General features: G+C 59.4%; 1 protein-coding gene across 2 annotated transcripts; it reads left to right on the plus strand.

The window, feature by feature from the left end:
- The first annotated feature begins 8,200 nt into the window (after positions 1-8,200).
- Positions 8,201-20,776, plus strand: VSTM2L (V-set and transmembrane domain containing 2 like). 2 transcript variants are annotated; one of them, XM_077187250.1, is made up of 4 exons: positions 8,201-8,468; positions 15,665-15,837; positions 16,933-16,983; positions 19,455-20,776. In XM_077187250.1, the coding sequence occupies exons 1-4, from the start codon at positions 8,360-8,362 to the stop codon at positions 19,764-19,766; spliced, it is 645 nt and encodes a 214-aa protein (XP_077043365.1). In that variant the 5' UTR covers positions 8,201-8,359; the 3' UTR covers positions 19,767-20,776. The 2 variants fall into 2 exon arrangements, with proteins under 2 accessions (XP_077043365.1, XP_054500488.1); XM_054644513.2 differs by having other exon boundaries at positions 8,204-8,468; positions 15,668-15,837.
- Positions 20,777-21,951: the final 1,175 nt, after the last annotated feature.

Genomic DNA, 21,951 nt, shown 5'->3' on the forward strand with positions numbered 1-21,951 from the left:
GTTGCTGGTTTGTTATTTGAGCAGTGTTCTGTGAGTGGGGCTGCAGCTGCATATCCAGCACAAAGCCAGCACGAGGTTCTCATCTTTTTTATCTTTTTCCCCCTAAATCAAGCTGCCAAGGATCAGTGTGAAACAATACAAATGTATGTGTGGCAGGGAGGGCAGAGAGGAATCCTGTCTGGCTCGGGAGACTGTTGGCAGGTTATTCGAGCCTGATCCATTAATGAAAATGTACAACCCTTGCTCTGATGGGAACCAGGGAGGCTGAGGTGGTGGTGTGTGTCCAGTCCCTTCTTCAGTAGCACACGAGATCCAGGAATGGCCACATAATCTATTCCTGTTACATCTTCCCAAAGGTGAGTAGGAATTGAAAGTAGGTTCTGGCACGGGCTGGTCACTGTTCCCTCCTGAAGAGGGAAAAGAGGGAATGAGTCCATTGGGGTTTTACCCAGAACTAAGAGTGAGGGGAGGTAAGCAGTGACATGCCCAAATTCCATTGCCTTGCTTTTGCAGTCAGCTTTGGGGCTTGGCTGTGCTTGTTCAGTAGAAAACCAGTGTTGGGGTTCCTGGACGGGGAGCTTGGCTCTTAGAGCAGCAGCAAGTCCCCAAGAGCAGAGAGACAGCCCTGCCTGCCCCAGGGGAAGGGTCCACAGCTCATTCTCATCAGCCACAGTGTGTTTTTGGGTGTCATTGTGCCAGACTCCAGTGCTTCCCTGAGCCGGGACTCCCAGCTGGGATGGGAAGTAGCAGAGGATATTTTCCTGCATCCTCTTTTCTGCTGCTGAAGTTAATGACTGTCATCACAAGCCATCGTGGCTCCTGCAAGCTGGGCCGTGCCTAATTTAGAGAGATTTGCATGCTGGCAGCATTCATTTTTTATCTCCAAGAAAAATGCATTGTCAGGCAAGCTTAAAGGCTTCCTTCAATCCTGACTGCACAGGCACTGCTGGCCTGGTGCTATTGAACACTGGTGTTCAGGGCATCAGCATGGAAGTCGTGGCTTCAGCAGCCACAAAAAGCTGCAAAAATATATTTCTTTTGTGCAGAACTTGTCAAATTCCTCATTTCTTTCTTCTGTTTTCAATCTGCTTCCTTAGAGGTGTTTTTTCCTTTAGTTTTCAGGTGTGTTTAGGTTTTTACTTGATTCTGGGTATTATTCCCTTTCCACACCAGTGGAGTTGTGGTCAGAGCTGGTCTCTGGTTTCCCCTGGAAGATAACTGGCTGTGCCCTCACACTGTGCTTGTGTTGGAGGAGCTGAGGAGAAAGGGAGGGATCTCAGACAGAGAGTTTGAGGCAGGGCAGAAAGGGGACTTAGTGAATGTAGAACACCTTCAGGTGAGAAGTGGGGCCATGTATCTGGGGGAGAAAAGGGCAGGGAAGGTCTTGAGAAAACTTCAGTGCCCTTTACCTAAGGGCAAGGTAAGTTTATAAGTCTGAGTGCCCATTTTAAACCTGATTTTGCTGTTTGCTGCACGTGTGTGTATACATGTGATATTTCCATGCACAGCTGGTGAGCTGCTGTGGGTGTGCAGTGCATGATCCCTGCTCTGAGTTGGCTCCTCTCAGATGGGGAAAACCTCCTGCAGCATCTGCTGGGAGTGAAATGTCAGTCACTGCCACAGGGGGTTGTGCCAGTGAACTCACATTGGAAGCTCTTGCAGCAAGGAACAGGGGCTGGAGGAACCAAAATCATGGTGGTGTGGTGTGGGGGCTCCCTGGGGAGCAGAAAAGGGTCCTGGCACTGCTCCAGTGCCAGCAGTCAGTGCTGTCCTGGATCAGGAGAAGGAATGGGCACAGCCTGTGGTGGGGCCTGGAGGTTTTCCCCATCTGAGGTGAGGTGGTGTTCCCTCTGCAGGGCTGGGGACGTGGTGCCACCCCTGCCCTGTCCCTCACTGTTCTCAGGGCCGTGGTGCTGCCCCTGGGGAACAGGAGTGCCTTGCCATGAGTATTGTCTTCCCCAGCTGAAAGAATTTGTGGGATTAGGGAATGGCAGTGTGCTCATCCCACCCAGCCCAGCCACTGTCCCTGTGATGGATGAGGATGCTCCAGATGTTGCTGAGGAATTTGTGCAGAGATGGTTCCTGCAAATCAGGCTTTTACAAGGTGGATGACGAATTATTCTCTTCTAATTTCCTAGCTCTTTCAGAGGGAGGAACCCCACTGCTCCAAAGGAGCCCAGTCGATTTTGATCCTGGTAATCACAGCAGGCCCTGCCATGCACCCACACTCTGGCCCCACACTCCACTGCTGGGAAAGACTGGATCCTCTGCCTTGGTCCTTGGGATAGGCTGGGGGCCCACCTGGGCACACTGTTATTAATTAAGGTAATTATTCAGCTTAATGTGCTGCTCCTAGCCAGCTCATTTGTGCTGTCATATTGAGCAGCACAGAAAAGCCTTGGAGGTGTGAGGATGGGCACCCCGAGTCCTGGCAGTTGTGGAGAATGACGTTATTGTAATTCAGGGAGGATTAAAAGGTGGAGCTAATAACAGATTTCCTTGAGGAAGCATCCATAGGCTGCAGACAGGGGGATTTGTGCCCTGCTTTAACCCTGCTGGTTCTGTAGCCCTGGAACAGCAGCATCACTGTTGGCTTTTGATCTAAATGTGGGTTTTGGGAGAGGGTATGGGATTGGCACAACCCACAGGCAGCACCCGTGGGACTCTGGGCTGCTGGGAGTGATGGCAGGGACTGGTGACAGGAGCCTGGTGGCCTTGGCTCCTCTGTGAGCCCTCATTGTGCTGAGCCACACTCCCCTGCCCACTCTGCTCTCAGGGTACCGGGCCAGCCTCAGCACAGGGCAGCAAAACATGCAGGGACAGAGACCCCTCCCCATTGTACCCCTCCCTGGGCTGTGCTTTATCATGTCTGATTGTAAACAGATTTGACTAAAGAGGTAAATGAGAAGGTAATTAGAGGGAACATGATGGATGGGGCTCTGGTGATGGGAAGGAGGAATCTTGCCCTCCAGGAGAAAGGAGCTGGCAGAATGTTCTTCAGCAGAGCACCCGTGGTGCCTCACGCTTCCCTGTGCAGCAGGATCCTGGGGTGCAGTGGTGGGAGCTCTGACCCCTGGGGATGCCCCAGGCTGAGACCAGCAGTGGGCAATGGCTGCTGCAGGCAGGGATGAGTCTGTCACCCCGACATCTGGACTTTATGCCCTTTTTCCAGGGCACTGATCAGGGCTGAGCAGCCTTTGGTACCAAGTACATGAGGCTGCTGAGCACCAGTGCAGGATTTAAAGGCAGGGAAGCAGCAAAAGATGAGGGAGATGCTGTCCTCAGTCTGTGTATTCCTCTGCCCCATGGAGGTGCTTGCCCTGGTGGAATTGTTTGGGCTGAGGCCAGGTTGGGCTTGGCTGGGGCTGGGGAAATCCTGGGGCAAGTCCTGGGGAAGGAGGAGGGAGAGGACTGGTGACACCATCCATGCAGTGGGAGCCCCAGTGCTGGCAGTATCAGGGAGGGTGGGAGCACTGGTTTCCTCCTGCTGGGAGCGACAGGAGCTGATGGCATTTCCCCCTGGCCACAGGAGACAGGCACCAACCATCCTCACTGTGTGTCCAAATCCATCTTCAGCTGCGCTCCCGGCTGAGCCTCCCTAAACGGGGAGAAATGAGTGTAAATCATGGCTGAGGAACATCTCCTGATATCCCAGTGGAGGGACTGAGGCTGTGCTAAATACAGTGAGAGGCTAGCAGCACTGGGAACAAACCATCAGCTGCGAAATAAGTCACTTACACTATTGATTTTGTAAAATATTTTTTTTCTTTTAAGGCCTTGCTCTCAGGGAAAGCTTTTCTCTTGGGGCAGGAAATTATTTGGAGGTGGAAGGGCTGGTTGCTTTGTGGTATTTTTTGTTTGGTTTTTTTTGTTGTTGTTTTTTTTTACATTTAATTTTTTTGGTGCTTAATTGTTTGGAAAGAGGGAACTGTTCCACAGTGATGGACACCTGTGATATTGCTCCTCTCCATCAGGAACCTGGCGGTAGGTTCTGCAGAGGAAGGAGTTAATGGCCTGGAAAGGGGCTTGGGTTCTCTGAAGAAATAATTCTTTTCAATTCATTTTCTTCTGAATTTTATGCTTTGGAGACTTCCCTGTGCAGGGGCTGCTCTGGGCAGAGGCCTTTGAGTCCCAAAGCCCCCATGTGCTGGGGCGGGGGGGTTCCTGCTGCCTTTCCCAAATGGTGCTGGGACTCCCAGGGCTCCCCAGGGTGGGGGCCAGGGACACAGGGCTGTGACCATCCCAAAACAGGCAGGGGGACAAAAACACCTCATGTCCCTCCCAGAAATGTTCCCACTGCTCTCCCAGCCAGGTTGTGCCACTGGGCAGGGCTCTGCTGGCAGTGACACCGGGAGCCCATGGTGGTGCTGGTGTCTTGAGCAAGGTTCCCTCTACCCAAAAACCCTCTCCTGCTGGGTCTGTTATTTTGGATGCTGTTGTGGCTGTCGTGGTGTGGGTGGGTGGGTTGTGTTTGCTCACCTGAGCTCCCACTCACCGCCTCCCTGGCTGCTCCCTCCCTGCACGAGGGGATCCCGCCAGGCTCTGCCTCCATGGCTGGCTGTGCCCAGGGTGATTTGTGCAGGAGCAGGCTCTAATGCTGCCTGGCGGGAGCATTGTTTTCCTGCAGCGCACGCAGACCTTTGCAAATAATCTAATAATGCAGGAATGTCAAACTTCAGCTGTGGAAGGAAATCCTTTTATACAGGAATTGTCAAGTCCCTAAACAAGTATCAGAAATGAGCTCAGTATCAATGTGGAGGGTGTTTATTCTGCCCGTCAGAGAGATGAACAACCCAATTCACTCTCCCAGGCAGACGCAAATTCCAGCGTTGGCTCCAGGACCTCAGGAGAGCTCAGTGCTGAGCCTTGGGGTGCCCCTGCACAAACCCTTAAAGAGGTGAATTTCAAAATAATGCATGAGGTAGACCCCAGTGCTTCAGCAGTTCTGGGGTTTGGGGTTTGAGGTTTTTTTCTTCCATTTGCTGGGCAGCTTTTGCTGTCAAAAGGGAACATGAGGAGCTGGCATTGGAATGAGCACGAGCAGCACTTGGGAGCCAGCAGGAAGGACCAATGCTCTTGCTTTCATTCTGGGTGTGCTTGGGCAACTCCAGATTAGAGCTGTGTCCCCAGGGATGTTCTTTGTGCCCCTCAGGGTCTGTGTGTCCCCCTGAGGCTGATGCCCCGTGAGGTGCTGCCGATCTGGCTGCCCCCATCCCCTTCCAACCCCATCCAGCTCTTCTGAACTCCACTGCACCCTCCAGCTTTGTAGGCTGCCTTTTCCTGATGGACAGGTGTCCCAGGGAATTCACATGCAAACCTCACGGGCACACAAGCTGTGACCATGGTGGATGTGGTGCCTCTGGGATCACTGTGGTTTCACTGCATGGAAGTGCCCGCTGCTTCCTCCATCTGGCGAGTGGCCCCCCCGAGCAGAGCTGAGCAGTGGGCAGGAACCTGGCACTGGCAGAGATAAGGAGTGTTTCATCCTCGAGAGCGAGTCCCTGGGCCCGTTCTGCTGAAAGAGAAGCCCTGTGAGGGAGGTGCCGGCTGTTCAGAGCAATAACGAGAGAGCTGATAAGGGACCCGCTCCGCAGCGGTGCCGCCTCGGCTCCGGGAGCCGCAGGCTCTGCTCCCGCCTCTGTGTGCGAGTGGCCTCCCCCCGCATCCCTGTCACACCACAGGGGCTCCATGGCTGCACCCGCAGCAGCAGCACCTGCCCGAGGTCTCGTTACCAACGGATTAAAATTGAGGAGGAGAACCAAACATTCCCAGCGTGCTTAAGACTCAGACACTGCCACTTCCCTGTCTGCTGGGTCCTGCAGAGCCCCAGTACCTGTTTTTCATCTACTGTGATGGTAGAAAATCTGCTGGAAACGGGACTTAATTCAGGCGCTGCCTCTGGAGGTGTTCCTGGCTCCAGGGAGGAATTTATGCTCTTTGCTTCCTCCTGACATGATTTAAATATCTCAGATGGTGCACAGGCAGGTTTCAGCCCTTGAGGTGCAGCTGCATGGCCTCGGCCTCCAGTGGGGCTGTGCTGCCCTCGTGTTGGGGTGCAGGAGCTGGGAACCCCTGCCCATGCCTGGAACGTGCAGTCACTACTGGGTGCCATCTGCAGCTCCTGCTCTGGCTGCCTGTGGGTGGGTGCTTCACAAAGCAGGGTGCCAGGTCTGGGGGAGCACAGTTTGTAGCTGCCACCTCAGTGTGGGCCTGGTTTTATTCCCTTGCTGGCCAGTGGCAGAGGATGGACCCTGGGCCAGACAGCAGCCATGAGACCGGGCCAGTCACCCAAAATGTGGAGCACACGAGTGCTTGGCTTTTGCTGCTTCTCCTGTTGCACTTGACCCTGTGCACAAACTCCATCTTTCAGTACATGAACTCTCTCTTTCAGTGCAAGAACCCCCTATTTCAGGGCTTCACAAACCCCGTCCTTTGGCACATGAATCCCCCTGTTTCAGTGCGTGGGTTTTGCCTCCACACATGCCTCTGGGAGATCTGATGCTTTTGCTTTGTCAGGATCCAGCCCAGAGCTGCTCCCTGACCGAGCTGTGTTTGCTCAGCAGCTCCAGGCAGCTTCACCTCAGGACACCTGATGTCCTTTGCCACTGGTGCTGTTGCCATCCCAGAGTGAGACCCTCTGATCCCAACCAGCCATGGAAACTTCTGAATGCACGGCCGTGACGCCCATTTGTCTGTCACTGCTGCTCCCTCCTTCCCTCAGCTTTTAACTCCAGAGGGAGTAATGAACTTGGGCAGAGATCAATGCTCTGCTCTGAGCCAGGCTTTATTCTGACATGCAGCAAATGCTGCAGCAGGTACAACTTTTTTTTTTTTTTAATTATTGATTAGTAAAGCAGGTAGGAGGCAGCACAGCTCCTGGCCAGGGACCTGCCTTGCTGGAGGGGAATGGGAAGAATACCCCCACTCTTTCTGGAGCCCTGCCAAGGGAAGGCTGAGGAAATACAGTCAGTATTTTCAAATCCAATTTAAGGAATCTTTTTGCAGCCAACATCTGTCATCTCACGGCAGAAAACACCTGAAATAATCTGATTTTTTTCTGTTTATCTAGAGAGCAAATAATATCCTTTTGATTGCTCTGTTGCATGCAGATACTCTCGCGTGAGTGACGCCTGCTCTGTGCCTCCCCTGATGCTGAGGCCAGGGTTTAGGACACTGAAATGGCACCACTGGGCCCCTTGGTGAATTTTAATCTTTTCAGAAGAGGTGTAGGAATTGCACAGGTGCTGGTGCTGTGGTTGTGACCTGCTGTGAGGCGCAGCTCTGGAAGTGTAGGTGGGTTTGGCCTCAGGATTGATGCACCCAAAGGGACGTGGGGATCCTAGCGATTCCATGAAATCCTGCTCCTGTCAGGAGCAGGGTGGCTGTTCCAGCTCTCTCTGGTGCCGTCAGCCACGCTCCAGCTGGGCTCTGAGGGTGCATGTGAGCTTGCAACCCACCCCAGCTGCAGGTTTTTCCTTTTGAGACAAGTCTTGCACAGTCTGGGACAGCGATACACGGGGGACACTTGTCCTTGTTTTTCCTATAACATTTCAAAAACCCCTCCAAGTGCCCCCAGCTGGGCCCTGGCACTGAAGTGAGGCCGGAGCACCGGGCACCTCACCCGCCGGGCTCTGCCCCTCCGTCACTGCATCTGCAGCCGCTGGGGCCGCGCTGAGATCAACTGGATCGCACTGGGCTGGGCGGTACCGGGCCGTACCGAGCCGTGCCGGGCTGGTCGGGGGAGCCGCGGCGGGCGCTGTCCCGGGTGCTGAAGCCTCCCCGGCCGGACCGGCGGTGCCCGGGGTCCCTCCCCGCGGGGCTCGGGGGCCGCCGGGGATGCCAGGGAGAAACCGTTCCCTGTGCGGGACCCGTGCGTGCCGCGGGGCTCTGGCCGTGCGGGCAGTCCCGGCAGTGCGGGGCGGAGGGTCCAGCGAGGCGGGGGAGTCCTGGCGGGACGGGGGGCGTCAGGGGTGCCGAGGGGTCCCGAGTGGGCGCGGAGGGGTCCGGGTGGGGCGGTGCGAGGAATCCCGGCGGTACCAGGGGTTCCCGGCGGTGCGGGGCAGCACGGGGGGGTCCCGGCGGGTCCGGGGGTCCCGGGTGGGCGCGGCGGGTGCGGCCCCGCCCCGCGCAGTTTGGGGATGAACCGTGGGAAAAAAACTTGGGGGGTGCGCGCGGGCCGGGATCCCTCCGCCGGGCGGGGGAGGCTCCGGGCGAGCCGCGGCACCGCCTCGGCGCGCGGCGCCCTCCGCGCGAGGGAAGAGCTCCGCAGCGCGGCGGCGCCGGGACCGCGGCGCAGCCCCGGGGACAGGGCTCGGCCCGGCGGCGCCGCCGCCCCCGGGACGGACGCGCCCGCGGCAAGATGGGCGCCCTGGCCCTGGCCCTGGGGATTTTCCACTACCTGGGGCTCTACCTGCAGCTCGGCGCCGCCTCCCGGCACCCCCCGTGGGACGCCCCGGCGGCGGGCAGCGGTGAGGCGGCGGCGGCGGCCGGGGCTCGGGAAGGGGGCGGCTGAGCGGCGGGAGCTCCCGGGGCTCGGTGCCCCGCGGGGCTGGCGGCGGGTCGGGGCGGCTCCTGCCCGGGCAGCGGGACGGGTGCGGGGGATCGGGGATCCCGGTCGGGCTCCGCCGCCGAGGGCAGCTCCGTGTCGCGGTGCGTCGCGCCGGCGGCTCGAGGAGCGGGGGGCAGCCGGGGCGAGCTGGGGTTGGGTTCCGCCGCTCCCGTCTCCGGAGCCCGGGGAGCGGCCTCTGCCTTCGCCGCTGGGCTGCCGGATCGGGGGCTCCGCAAGGTGCGTCCCGGTGCCTGCAGCCACCCGCACCCCGTGTCCGTGAACCTCCCGGTGCGCCTCCCGGTGCCCGCCGCCGTCCGCACCCCGTCTCCGTGTGTCTCACGGTGTCGCCGCCACCACCCGCACCCCGCGTCCGTGAACATCCCGGTGCGCCTCCCGGTGCCGCCGCCCGCCCCGCCGTGCCGTGCCCCACGCCCCGGCAGCGGGGCTCCCCGCCGCCTCCCGCTCCTCCTCTCCCTCCCGTGCGCCGGTGGCTCGGCGGGTCGATGCTGCCGAGCCCGCTGGGATCCGCCGGGGCTGGGAAGAGGAACCTCTTCCTGCATCCTGCACCCTCTGGTGAGGGGCAGCTGGCGTAGGGGCAGCTCCCTCGCGGGTACCGAGAAGGTGACAGAGGACCAAGCCCCCTCGGAGGAGGCTGCTGAGACCCTCCTCGCTCTCTGTAAAGTGACACGGGCACGCTCAATCTTAGCCCGAGCAGTGACCACGGGGACACGCTGGGTGCCCGGGTCCCAGCTCTTTTCCCCGCCCGGCTCCGGGCCCTCCCGTGTGTGGAGGGACCGATTCTCTGCCCCGAGGAGCCTCCGGGCACACGATGCCTCGGGCCATGCCAGGGTGGCAGGTGTGAGGTGTCCCGCAGTTTGTGGTGTCCCGCACCTGCCTGCCCAGGGAAGGGATGATCAGCCTCTGCATTGGGGGCTCACAGCAGGAGAGTTTCCAGACCTGCCAGGCTGGCATGCCAGATGGAAAGGTGGGTGAAGAGCCTCCATTAGCCACCGCTGCTCCCCACAGAAATTCAGCAATAGGCAAATAAATAGTGAAATGGTCGCTGCGAGGGAGCAGGGAGCCAAGGAGATGAAATATTCTGGGAGGGCGAGTGTACTTTGGAGCCACATTACAGCTTGCTACTCGAGCAGTTCTGCAGCAACTCACTTAATCACAACAGAAACCTTTATTAACGATACTGAAAAGCAGTGAATAAGTGGGTCATGTATAATAAGCCATTTGTGTTCAGTAGGTGAATACCAATTTGATAAAAGCTGTGTGTGCTGAAAACCTGTATAAATCGCTGTTTAGCAGATCGGAGACTGATCATTTCATTACTGGCTGGTGCAGCTTTCCCTCCACACCACGAGAGTCCAGCAGGTTGGAGACGTGGAGCGGGAGAGGGGCTGTGGCCGGCGGGATGGGTTCGGCCGTGGCTGCCGGGCACGGGCAGGTCCTGCCGGGCTCTGCCCATAGCAGGCAGCGCCCGGAGCTCGCCGCCATCTCTGCCCGGTGCTGGAGGCCTGGAGGAGCCTCCACGGCTCTGCCACAGCCCCGGGAGGTGTTCGCTCTTCCTTTTAACTTGTCCACGCCGGATGCAGCGAGGGAATTGACCGGAGCAGCGAGAGCTCTGCAGGCATCGGCGAGCGGCCATGAGCATCCCTGGAGCGCGGGCGGCTCCCCCATCCCGCCACCCCACAGTGGGCAGCGGGGTTCTGCTCGCAGGGCAGCCACGCTCTGGGGAGGGAAAAGTCACAATCAAAGAAAGTCCTTTACCTGCCGCCACAGCAAAGGCTCTGCCTTTGGCCAGGATGGAGCCAGGATGGGCTCCAACTGCCCCATGAGAGCATCTGAGCCGCAGGATTCTTCCCACCATCCCTTCCCTACCCACAGTGTTGCCTCTCCCCCTTCTCTCCTCTCCTCAGGCTGGCGCCTTCAATTATTCATGCCCCCCATTGCAGCCTGTGCACGCTGTGTTGCTGCCATCGGCTTTCTCATGCGCTGGCTGGGAAGCTCCAGCCGCTTTCCCAGCCTGCTGGCTCTGGAGCGGGGCAGGGGAGCCGCGCCGTGAGGAGGAGCAGCCCGGCTCCTTCCCGGCATCGTGTGCAGGCGACATCGCCTCGCCTCAGCAGAGCCGCGGCTGGAGGCTGGAGGGAGCGGTGCCCCGGCTCCCCAGGGCGCTGCCCTGCTCCGTTCCGCACACCCCAGTGATTATTCTATCAATTACTTTCATAAACACTTTGCATTCTGCCGGATTTTTGCACACTTCCTGGTGGGAATTCTCCACGCGATGTGTTTTTCCTGCTGCTGTTCGTGCAGTCATTCAACGCAATTACATCTGACACCTCTCCTCATCAAACGTCTGGGCTTTCTCTTCCCTTGAAGCGGCTGACAGACGACGGGCCAGACACTGGGAATTATTACGTTAGGACAGTGACAGCTAATTTTAATCATAACGTTCCCTGTGAGCGAGGCAGGAATCAACCGAGAGCCAGCACGGCTGCACAAGGTCTGGGGACTGTGGGCAGGGCTGGAGTGAGGTCTTGGAGTGGCCCAGAGATCTGGAGGCTCTGCACTGCTGCCTCCTTCATCAGGGGCTGCTCCAGGGGCCAGATACACGCCCAGGAGGGCACCTGCAGGGCCCTCTCCCCTTCGCGGCTCCTCCGGGATTTTGGTTCATGGTGTGAGTGGGAATTGTGCACCTCGGGACAGACAGCCCTTCCTGGCCCTGTCCTTGACAGCTCAGGCTCTCTCTGAGCTGCTCTGTTCCATGGCTGTTTCCCCTCCTGCAGGGCCGTTTCCTGCCTGGCTGTCCCCTCCCTGCAGCTCTGGGTGCCCGACTGAGCACCGGGGATGTTGGCTGGGCTCGGCTGTGATGGGTGCATTCCTGACTTGTGTCGTGTGCTCCGTGTGAAGCTGGGTTGGGATGAGCTCAGCAGTGCTGGGGTGGGCAGAGCAGGGCAGGAGGGTGCTGTGTCCATGAGCACTGGGCACTGCCAGCTCTGGGGATGGTACCAGCCCCTGTGTGTGCTGTGGGCAGCTCTCGGCAGCAGCTGCCACTCTGGTGGTTCGTGTTTTGGGTGCTGGGTGTGAGACCAGGGGGGCTGATCCTGTCTGCCCCATCCCATTCCTAATGATTCCAGCTGAGAATCCTCCCCTGGCTGCTGGGAACCATCCCCTGGCAGAGAGCAGCACCAGAGCCAGGGGTGGCTGCAGGCTGGCTGCACACACTCCTGGAGCCCCACGGGGAGCTGTCAGAAAAAGGCCGTTTTAGGGCTTTGCTATTTACACTATCAAATAACAGCTCTTCCTTGAGCCCCTTGGGAGGGAATTTTCTGAGAACTGTGAGTCCCCAGGAACCAGATGGGAGCAGCAAGTCTCCTTGCATGGGCAAAGCTCTGTGTGCCTGGGGCCAGACTGGAGACATTCACCACTGACCTCGCTCTTGCTGAGGGAGTTAAACATTAGGGGAGTGGGAAGCGCTGGGGGCAGGAGCTGGGGCAGCCCAGTGCTTTTAGAAATATCTGCAGTTTTCAAGGTTAATTCCAGCTTTCTGGTCAGATGAGTGCTGTCCTGATCACATTCACCGAGTTAGGTTTTTTTGTTTTTAATTCACATGCTGCAAATTTGAGCTCCTTCTGCTGCTCATATGACAGCAAAGAGGGGCAGAGCAATGGCGCTGCCATCCCCAGCGTGTGGTGGGAGCCTCCCGGCCCCAGCCACGGCCGCGATGCTCCAGCCTGAGCATCCCGAGGGAAGGGAGGTGGCAGGAGGAGAGCAGTGCTCAGCGCCACAGTGCTCTGCCCGCTCATGCCGGGGCCGGAGCCGCCTGCCCTCTGCCAGCAGTGACGCGGCCGTCACGCCGTGTTTGTGCAGCGCTTCGCACCGCGATGTGTTCGCAGCGCCCCGGGGTCAGCATCCCTGCTCGCAGCCTTGTCAGGAGGAGAGGATGCACAGCTGCTCCTGGCGGTGGGAAGGGGAGGGCAGCGAGGCTGCAGCCCGGCCTGTGCAGCAGCCTCTGGCAGAGCCAGTGTCCCCGCGCTGGGGACAGTGTGGGTCACCGGGCACTGGGGCAGTGCCCAGCTCTCTTCTGGGTCCACCCCGATCCCCCGGGATGGCTCTTTCCCAGGCAGGCTGTGCCAAGGGCTGGGGGGTCCTGTGGCGGCCAGAAGGGTCCATCTGTGTCTGGGTGTCCCTGTCCGTGTGCCGGGATGTGCTCGGGTGCCTTTGCTGCCGGCAGGACACGGTGCCCCTGAGGCCGGGGCCGGCGCTGTCCAGCGGCCACAGGAGCCGCGGGCTCCGGGAAGGGGAGGGCGCTGGGCAGGTCATGGATGTCTGGGGAGGGGACAGTGTCGGAGGGGCTGTGGGTGCCTGGGGACGGTGCCATGGTGGTGGATTCTGTTGGACTCATTTGCTTTTGCTGCCGCGGTGCAGCCCAAACCCAGCGGGTCAGAGCCGGCCCCGCACCAGGGACGCAGGGCAGGGTCTGCATGGTCACTCCAGAGAGCAGGGGGAGGTTTCAGCTCCCCCAGCCCCTGCCCCTGCCCAGCGTGGGACGGAGCCAGCCCCAGCCCCGACGCCTGCTTGACACTTGTCACCCCACCAGCCCGGCTGCAGCTCAGTGAGCTGGGGTAGAGAAAGAGGCTTCCGACTCCCGGCTTAGGGGAAAAATCCCTCCCGGAGCAGGAACCCGCGCTGACCGGGTGATTAACCGGCGTTTGAAGTGTCCAATGCATATTTCATTGTCCTTTGGTACATCTTTACACAACAATTAGCCTGAGTTGGTGCCCGTGACGCTGCTCCAGTGTCGTCCTTGGTGCTTTGTGGGGGCCGTGGAAGCTGGCACAGCTGAGGAATGGCAGGCAGCAGGCACGGTCCTGCCAGGGCTTTCTGTGCTGCGTGGGGCCTACGGACGAGGCAGGGGGATGGAGCAGGGGCCTGAGGTCATTTCCAGGTCCTTGGGGCAATGCACGACCTGCTCTTGCCCCAGCACAGCCCCATCCCCGCTGCTGGAGCCCCCTCCCTGTGCAGAGCGTGACCAAGGTGAGGGATGGTGCCCACAGAGGTCTGTCTCTGGTTTATGAGAGCACCAAGCTGTCCCAGCAGGCATTTTCAATTCTGTTTATCTGTGTTTCCCCATTGAGTTCATTTTATTTCCCCTGATTTTTATTTCCTGGAAGATTTATTGATCCTGGTGTTCTCAGTTTATGACAGGTAGCAGCCCATAAAGCACACGGAGCAGTGGCCCCCACCCTCCCTCCCTCCCACTGTGGGGACGTGGCTCCAGTGCCAGTGGGGGGAGAGGGACAGGGCTGGGGTGGGCAGGGACTGTGGGGACAGGGCAGTGGCCAGAGTTGGTGACTTGTGCAGTGTGCACAGGAGCAGTGTCCAGGCAGCCTGGCTGACCCAGTGCAGGGTCCATGCCCATCCTGGGGGCTGCCTGGGGGGACCCTGGTCCCACTGGTGTATCTGTGAGGGGCAGGGCTGGGGGGCAGTGAGTCACCTCTGTCCAGGTGGGATCCACATCCACGGCATCCATCAGGGAGGGCACATGGTGCTGCTGGAGGACGTATCTGAAAGATGTGTCCCCAGCAAAGGTGATGACCCTGGGTATCCATCTGCAGGATTTATGCTCCTCTGGATGTGCTTGGAGGTGGCTGAGCTCTGGGGTTAATTAGTACATACGCTTCCCAATTAAAGTCAGAAAGAAAGAAGGTGCTTGATTCAATCCAGCATTTCCTCAGCTTATCTGCCAAATTCCCATCTGTGGGAGCAGATTTTAATTGTGTTCACAGCAATTTGGACCCGGCTGGAGCCCTCAGGCCATCACCCCATCCCTGCACTGCTGGAGCTGTGGTGCAGGCTCTGCTGGGACCCACTGGCTTTGGCCATTGCTCCTGCCCGCAGGAATCCTGTGGGGCAAGAGCTGATCCTGGCTGCAGCCAGGGAATGGGTGGGTGAATGCTGGGAAATGACTGGACACAACAGCCTCAGCACCACTTGGAGCACAGAGGAACCTTTTGACCCCCCTGCTCCTCCCACAACCCTCGGTCACCTGAGCTGTTCCCTTGGGGCTCCCTCCACTCCCCAGCACAGAACCCACGTTCTGTTGTGCCAGGTTCTGGATGAACAGGATGTGGGAACAGCACTGGAACCCCACCAGGACACCCTGCCTCGGTAAACCCCAGCGCTGGGTATTTTCCTCTGTTCCCTGCTGAGATGGATTAAAGGAAAGCGATAAGTGGATGGGATTTCCATGCGTCCAGAGGGACAGGGAGATATTAGAGGTATTAACTTTTTGTCTGGGCTGGTAATAATTGGTTTTCAGAGGGATCAGGGCTGCAGGGAGTGTTGCTCCCGACAGGCTGTGTGTCCCAGAGGGCTCCCCTGGCTCCGGTGGGACCTGCACTGTGGCTGTGAGCCGAGGTGGTGAGTGAGAATAGGAGGCACAGGGCAGCCTCGGCAGTGCCCGGGCTGTGCAGGGGGCTGGCAGGGCTGTCCCCGTGCCGTGACACGGAGAAGCCACTGCACCGATGGTGGCAGCAGCGCTTGCCGGTGCCCTGCGCACCGGGGCCGCCTGTACGGAGGAACAACAATCTCTCCAGAGGAGATGAAAAGAATTCTAATTACATCTCTGAACAATATTTGTTTTGAGCAAGGAAAACAAACCATATGGCGTGTGGGAGCCTGTTTGGGGCCGCATTAAGTGAGGATTTGTTTTGCAGTTATGTCCTGATCTGAGCGAGATGCGATCATGCTCTATTTATTTCCTTCACCTCAGAGGTGTGGCAGGTCCTGCACTCGTTCTGGGGCAGGGGTCCGAGGGATGCTGTGGGAGCATGGGGCCACAGGCTCCTGCTCCCTCCCTTTCCCCCCACTTTGCAAAGTGCCTGGGGTGGGGGCCAGGCACCTCTGCTGGGGATGGTGAGGGGACACAGGGGTGGGAAAGAAGCCGGGGATGGCTGGGACCTGTCTGCTCTGCTGCAGGGCTGGCTCTGTTGGGCCAGGCAAGGATCCAGGCGCTCCTGGCGGCTCTGCCCGTGTGGCTGGAGGCGTTGTCCTTCCCCAGGACAGTGCTCTGCCCCCCGGGCCCCACAGCCCTGGCTCTGTCTCCAGCAGCTCTCTTCACCGAGACCCCGCACGACATGACGGCGCAGGCGGGGGAGGATGTGGAGATGGCGTGCTCCTTCCGCGGCAGCGGCTCCCCCTCCTACTCCCTGGAGATCCAGTGGTGGTACGTCCGCAACCACAAGGACTGGACGGACAAACAGACGTGGGCTTCCAGTCAGGTAATGCCCCTCGTCCTCCTCCTCCACGGCAGCACGGAAAGGCAGAGCCCCCCAGGCAAAGCCCTTCAGGCAGAGCCCTTGCCTGCATTTCCCGTGGGGAAGGGCTTTGTTTGCAGCCCCTGTTGGGTTTTGGTGGGACCCCAGCCCACAGCAGCACCCTCGGTGCTGACCAGAGCTGCAGAGCAGGGTTTCACCCTCTGCTCTGACAGAGAACAGCCTTGTGGTGCAGTTAATGGGCTGCTTGGGCTGCTCAGCGTCCAGCTGCACTGAGGATGCTCCAGGGACAGTGGGGCTGGGCTGTCCTGGCCGTCCTTCCCAGGCTTTCCCATTGCCAGGACCCATCCCAGGCTGAGGCTTTGTTTTTGTGCTTGTGTTTGTGCCTTTGCCTATCTCATCACCAGCTCATCCCTCCTGGCCCTGCACCCTCCATCCCTCCCTTGTCCCCTGTTTCCCTGTGTACTGGTCCAGCAAACAGCCTCTCTTTATTTCCCTCTCTGTTCACACAGAGATAAGGGCCAAAGAATGGGAAACAGCTTTGGGGATTTTAATGAGCCTTTATTGTAGTGTCTTTGGCAGGGCTGCTGCTGGTGCTGCCATAAATTGAGAAGCCTCAGGGCAGTGCTGCCAGGATGGGGACAGCTGCCAGGGGTCGAGGGTGGGCAGGGTCAAGGGTGTTGGAGGCACTGGGAATGCACAGCCAGGGGCTGCTGGAGGGGAGGTGGCAATGGGGCAGGGGCTGGCAGTGATGGGGACAGAGTTCCACAGCAGTGATGCCACAGTGATCAGGGCTCCATCCCCACTCCTGGATCGTGGGGAGCACCTGCAGCTGAGGTGCAGTGGGACCTGTGGGTGAGCACCCCCTGCTCTCTGGCTGCTGTGCTGCTGCTGCTGGTGCCCCCATCCTGGGTGCCCAGTTTGGCTTCATCTGCCTGGGTGCCTGAGTTTGCTGAGACTGGGCAGTCTCTCCTCTCTTCCCCCTTCTCCCTCTTCCTTCCTCCTTGGGGCAGCCATCCTGGGAGTGGGAAGGGGTCTGGTGGGCTGAGCTGACCATTTCTCTTCCCTCTCTGGTCTCCCCCTCCCCTGCTTTTTCCACAGCTGAAATCATCACCACCAGAGGAGCCCGGGAAAGAGGCGACAAAAATCAGCGTGAGTTTGGGTGATGGTTCTTGTTGAGGGCTCAGCAGGACATCCTGCTGGTCCCAGTGGAAAATCCAGGCTGGGAGACCTGGGTCTGCCTGGAGGTGACCGGGGTGAGGGGTGGCTGCCCTGCTCTCCCTGGCACCGAGAGGCACAGCCTGGACCCTGAGCCTCGTCCAGCATCTGAGTGACACATTAATGCCAGGGATAAAATAATCCAATTGACTCAGTGGATTAGCATCCCAAAGCCATTTAGGCTCATGTGAGCAGAATGAGGAGCCACTAATCAGTAAAATAAAACCCTCTTGGCCTTCTGCTGCCAGGTGAGTGCCCCCCTGGCTGTCCCTGCCTTGGGGAGCTCTGCATTTGGGGGTGCCACAGACACAGAGCAGTGCTGGAAACCTTCCCACTGTCACCTCGCAGCCTCTCCTGGCACTCCCATTTTCCTTCACTGAGTGAGCAAGGGGGGATAGGGTTGGTCAGGCATCCATGGCTTCTCAGATGGGTGCCCCCCACACCCAGGATCAGCCTCTCATCCCTGGGGAACCCTTCTCAAGGGAGAGCATCACCTTTCAGCACCCATCTGCAGGAACAGTGCATGGTTCTCTTGATGGTAATAAACCCCCCTCCAGGGGTCATGTCCCCTTTGATTAATTGACATCCACAATCCATATCCAAAATTAAGCAGGTTCTTCCAGGATCTGTTCCTCCCCAGGGTGCTGTGGCTCCCTGCCCCACAAGCAGCAAAGCAGCTGGAGCAGCCAGAGCCTGGGCTCTGCCAGACCCTGTCAGCTGAGCTCGGGGGCTGCTGCTCCCTGCATCCCAGCCAGGCGCTGCTCCAGGGGCAGGAGGGGCTACAGAGGGTGCACGGAGCCATCCTGGGGCCAGCATTCCCTCTCAGCTCAACCCGTGCATGTTTCAGCATAATTAGGCAGTTAATTGCACGCTGGGATGGAATTGATGGGTGTGCGAGTGTAACCAGGATTTATTTTGAATCATTCGAGGTCTCTGCTGCCTCCTCCAGATCCAGCCAGCAGGGAGAGGCTGGAGCTTCAAACCTCTTTTGTTTGTTGTTATTTCAAATGTCCTTGATCATTAAGTGTTTATGGAACGGAGGAGGTAAATGAGCATGGGTGGTTCTGATGGAATGTGAGGAACAGCCACAACAGCAGGGACTGGGAACAAACAGCAGGGTCAAAGAGTGAGGGGGGATGTAAATCCCAAAGAGGAGCCACCGTGCCAGGCACCCCTTGGCTGTGTGTTATCCACCAAACACACCTGGTGCTGGAAACGCTTTGCAGGGATGAAGAGCAGTGAAACATAATGGGTTTGGGTTTATTTTTTCCCCCTTTGAATCCAATGGCACAGCACAGAGCTGAGTTAGGGCTGGGCACAGCAAATCTGCCCATCCTGGCCGTGCCAGGGGCTCTGCCCCATTCCCATGGGCACTGAGGGCTGTCCCTGCCCTGCCTGCACTGGCAGAGCCACAGGAGTTATGTGCCAGCATAAAATCTTCCCTCCTGAGGCTCAGTGACCTGCTGGGCAGCGGCTCCATGGCCACTGGTGGCACCAGCAAATTGGGGTTTTATTTTATTAGTTCTAAATTTCCCAGCCATTAATTTCAGTGACTCCTGGCTCTCCCAACGAGTTTTTATTTTTGAAGCTCCTTTCCCATGACAGTCTCAGCATCTGGGCACACTTGCGCCAGGGCCTGGCACCTCCTGGCCCTGCACATGGCCACTGGGCAGCCCTGAGATGCTGTTTGGGGTGGCCCTGGCTGTGACCTGTGGCAGCAGCTCCCTCTCAGCAGCCCATGGTGTGCAGGGCAGCTGGATGCAGCAGCCTGTGTGTGCTCATGTCTGTTTGTACGTGCTTGTATGTGCAGGTGTGGGCAGGTGTCTTCATGTTCCAGCACTGGATGCCCCCACAGTGAGGGGCTGAGGGGACACGGAGGGGTCCTGGTCCCCACGCTGCCTCCTGTGCTGTTTGGGGTGGGTTTTGGCCCTCTCCAGCCCCGTTTCCAAACACCATAAAATCCTCAGCTAACAAATGCAGTGGCGAGTAGAAAAACGGCCTTTGCCATCCAGTGTGATTATAGGGAACAGAGCCAGGGGCCTCGGGGTGGGTTATAAATCTGATTTATTGACCCAGCCCAGAGCAGCCGTGGCTCTGGCTAGTGAGTAAGTCTTAAATTTCATTGGGTGATAAATACTGAGAGCGAATCAATTTGGTAGAAAAGCTAATTAGCCAGCGTGGTTCCGCATCGATCTCCGAGCCCTGCGTGGCCGGGTGCGAGCCAGGGCTTCCATCATCCCGCGGGCCCAGGCTGGGGCTGGGTGCCCCCACACCAACCTCGGCAGCCTTTACCATGGCCCGGCCAGCTGGCGCTGGTGGCGTGGTGTGGTGGCACACGGTCGGGGGTGGGCTGGCACTGACCCCGGTGTCCGGGGGTCCCTGACCGCCCGTCTGCCCCAAGGCAGGTGGTGAAGGTGGTCGGCAGCAACATCTCCCACAAGCTGCGGCTGTCGCGGGTGAAGCTGGAGGACGAGGGGACCTACGAGTGCCGGGTGATCGACTCCAGCGACGGCAAGGCACGGCACCACAAGGTGAAGGCGTACCTGCGGGTGGAGGCGGCGGGGGGCCCGGGGCACCCCCAGGACACCGAGCTGCGGGAGGCGCCGCTGGCAGAGCTCGCCGCGCCGGGCTCAGCGCACGCACACCACCACCAGCACCAGCACAAAGCCGGGAGGGAGCTCAAGAAGCGCTCGGCAGACACCTCCTGTGTGCTGTAGGTGGGCGCTGCGGGGGGACGCCGGAGCCCCCCCCTCCGCCCCGGACTCAGCGGGGCCATCGAGGGTCGCGCACGCCCTGCCAGAGACTGGCCCCGCACCCCGTCTTGTCCAGCCCCCCTCGCCCCCTCCCTGTCCCCCGGGGCCCGGCGGTGCCAGGGCTCGGCGCGGTGCGGAGCCGGACCTGCCGGTGCCACGGCTGCATCCCGGGGCTGTGCCCGGGGCCAGGGCATGTGCCCACGCGTGGGGGCCCTATCCCCCGGCCTGTGCGGGCGGTGCCACGGGCTGTGCTGTGCCCCAGCTCTGTGCCCAGTGGGACCCTGCTGCCCACGGGACCCTCCCTGCCCTCCCCCGTGCTTCGCAGACCCAGCCGCCTGTTCCTGTAGGTTGCCCCGTTTAGTTGCTCGGTTCCAGCCCCACAGTGCGTGTCTAAGTTCCAGCCTCCATCCTACAGCCCGTGTGTATCCCCCCACCCTGCCCCGCAGCCCCCAGCACGTCAAGGCCTGAGCTCAGCAGAGGAAGGACGGCACGGCACATTGCTGGCACCCTCCTGGCACCTCGGGCATCGCTCAGCCAGGCAGCTGCCCGTGCTCCGTGTGTGCCCGGGAAGGCAGACACCTCCTGTGCCATGGGCGCAGGCCCCTTGCACCCATCGCTCCTCCTCCCCTCGCATCTCACACAGGATGGGGCGCTCACCCGCCAGCCCTGTCCGGCCCGGCCCCATCCCGCTGCCCGTGCTGCCGTGGCTCTCGGCCCCCTCTCGGCCCAGCATCCCTCCCCACCAGGCCACAGCACCACGCTGCCCCGGGCAGGGTCTGGCCCAAGGGCTCTTGTGCCGCAGTGCAAACAGCAGAGCCCGTCCCTGCTGCCCCCAGGGGTGACCGAGGCCGCTGGGACCGGGGCTGTGGGGAGGGAGAGGGGGGCCCGAGCCTCCCCCCCGGGTGCTGCTCCCCTGCTGCCCCCCAGCCTGCCACCATCAGACCTGCTGCAGCTAATAAAGCTCTTTAAAGGAAGCCTCTGATGTCAGTGCTCTCTGTCTGTGGCACAGCAAGGGGACGGGGCTTTGGCACTGCCTCGGGTAAAGAGGGGCAGAGCTGGGACTGCTGGGGCTGCTGGGGATGGGCATGAGGATGAGGGTGGGCATCAACATCATCCCCTGCAGCTGAGGGCTCAGAGCTTTAAAAAGCTGCACCTGGGAGCTGCTGCCCCGAGGGGTGCAGGATACAGCGAGGTCCCAGGTGAGCTGGGGATGCTCCATGCTGTGGCCATGGAGCGCTGGGTGCTGTGGGGTGGCTGGGTGGGCTGCCAGGTGAAATTCTGACACCCACCTGGGCCCCCAGCCCAGATTTCCAGCCTGGTGGGAGGTGGGGTCCCCAGAGCAGGGTGCTGGCTGCCCCTGGGCCTGGCTCTGCCTCTGCAGTGGGAGAGCAACTCCCAGCCCTGGCAATGCCCAGCCTGGCCCAGCTGCCTGGAGTGCTGCAGCTCCTTTGAAGCTTGTTACTTCCTGGACCTCCGTCATGCTCACCCCTTGCTGTGCTGATGAGAAGAGAAAGAGCTGGTGGCTCTTTCTGCCAGCAGAGGTGTCAGCCTGTGCTGGGGGCAGGAGCAGGCAGGGGTGGCTGGTGTCTCTGGTCACCTCTGCCACCTGGAGAACTGTGGTCCTGGGGAGCAAAGGGTACAGGAGAAAAACATTCAGGAGCTGCGGGGCAGCAGCTGTAAATCATTGCAGCAAGTTTTTTCCAATAGTGTGGCTGTGCCCTAGCAATCCCTGGTAGAGCTGTGGGGCTGGGGCTATGCTCAAATTCTCTGTCAGGGAATGGGATTGCTAGGGGAAGAAGAGAGATTGGGATGCATTGGTCACCAGTGCAGCAAAACACAGGACACAGAAGAGGAAAAGGAAGACCCAGGGACATGCTAGGTTGGGAAGGAGGCTGCAAATCACCTCAAACAGGGAATAAACAAATTGCTGTGCAGCACAGTGATTTGTAAAACCTGGAGGTGAGCTTTAACAATAACAGGTTTTATTAGAAGAGATTAATTTTGCCGAGTTTATAGGAAATCTTGGGAGCAGGAGTTGAGGAGTGGACCCTGCTGGATCTGTGTGTTTGGCTCTGCAGTGCCTGGTGCCAGGGGCTGTGTGTGGGACTGTGCCCCCAGCACAGTGTGGCAGTCCCCCAGGGTCCTGGCT

Source organism: Agelaius phoeniceus, chromosome 17 (genome assembly GCF_051311805.1).
Source record: "Agelaius phoeniceus isolate bAgePho1 chromosome 17, bAgePho1.hap1, whole genome shotgun sequence".
NCBI lineage: Eukaryota > Metazoa > Chordata > Aves > Passeriformes > Icteridae > Agelaius > Agelaius phoeniceus.

What these genes read in the sequence shown, in the direction of transcription:
- VSTM2L (XM_077187250.1), top strand. Translation starts at nt 8,360, where the DNA reads ATGGGCGCCCTGGCCCTGGCCCTGGGGATTTTCCACTACCTGGGGCTC. An exon ending in CGCCCCGGCGGCGGGCAGCG is followed by an intron (nt 8,469 to 15,664) that starts GTGAGGCGGCGG and finishes CTCTGTCTCCAG; the next exon opens with CAGCTCTCTTCACCGAGACC. An exon ending in AGACGTGGGCTTCCAGTCAG is followed by an intron (nt 15,838 to 16,932) that starts GTAATGCCCCTC and finishes CTTTTTCCACAG; the next exon opens with CTGAAATCATCACCACCAGA.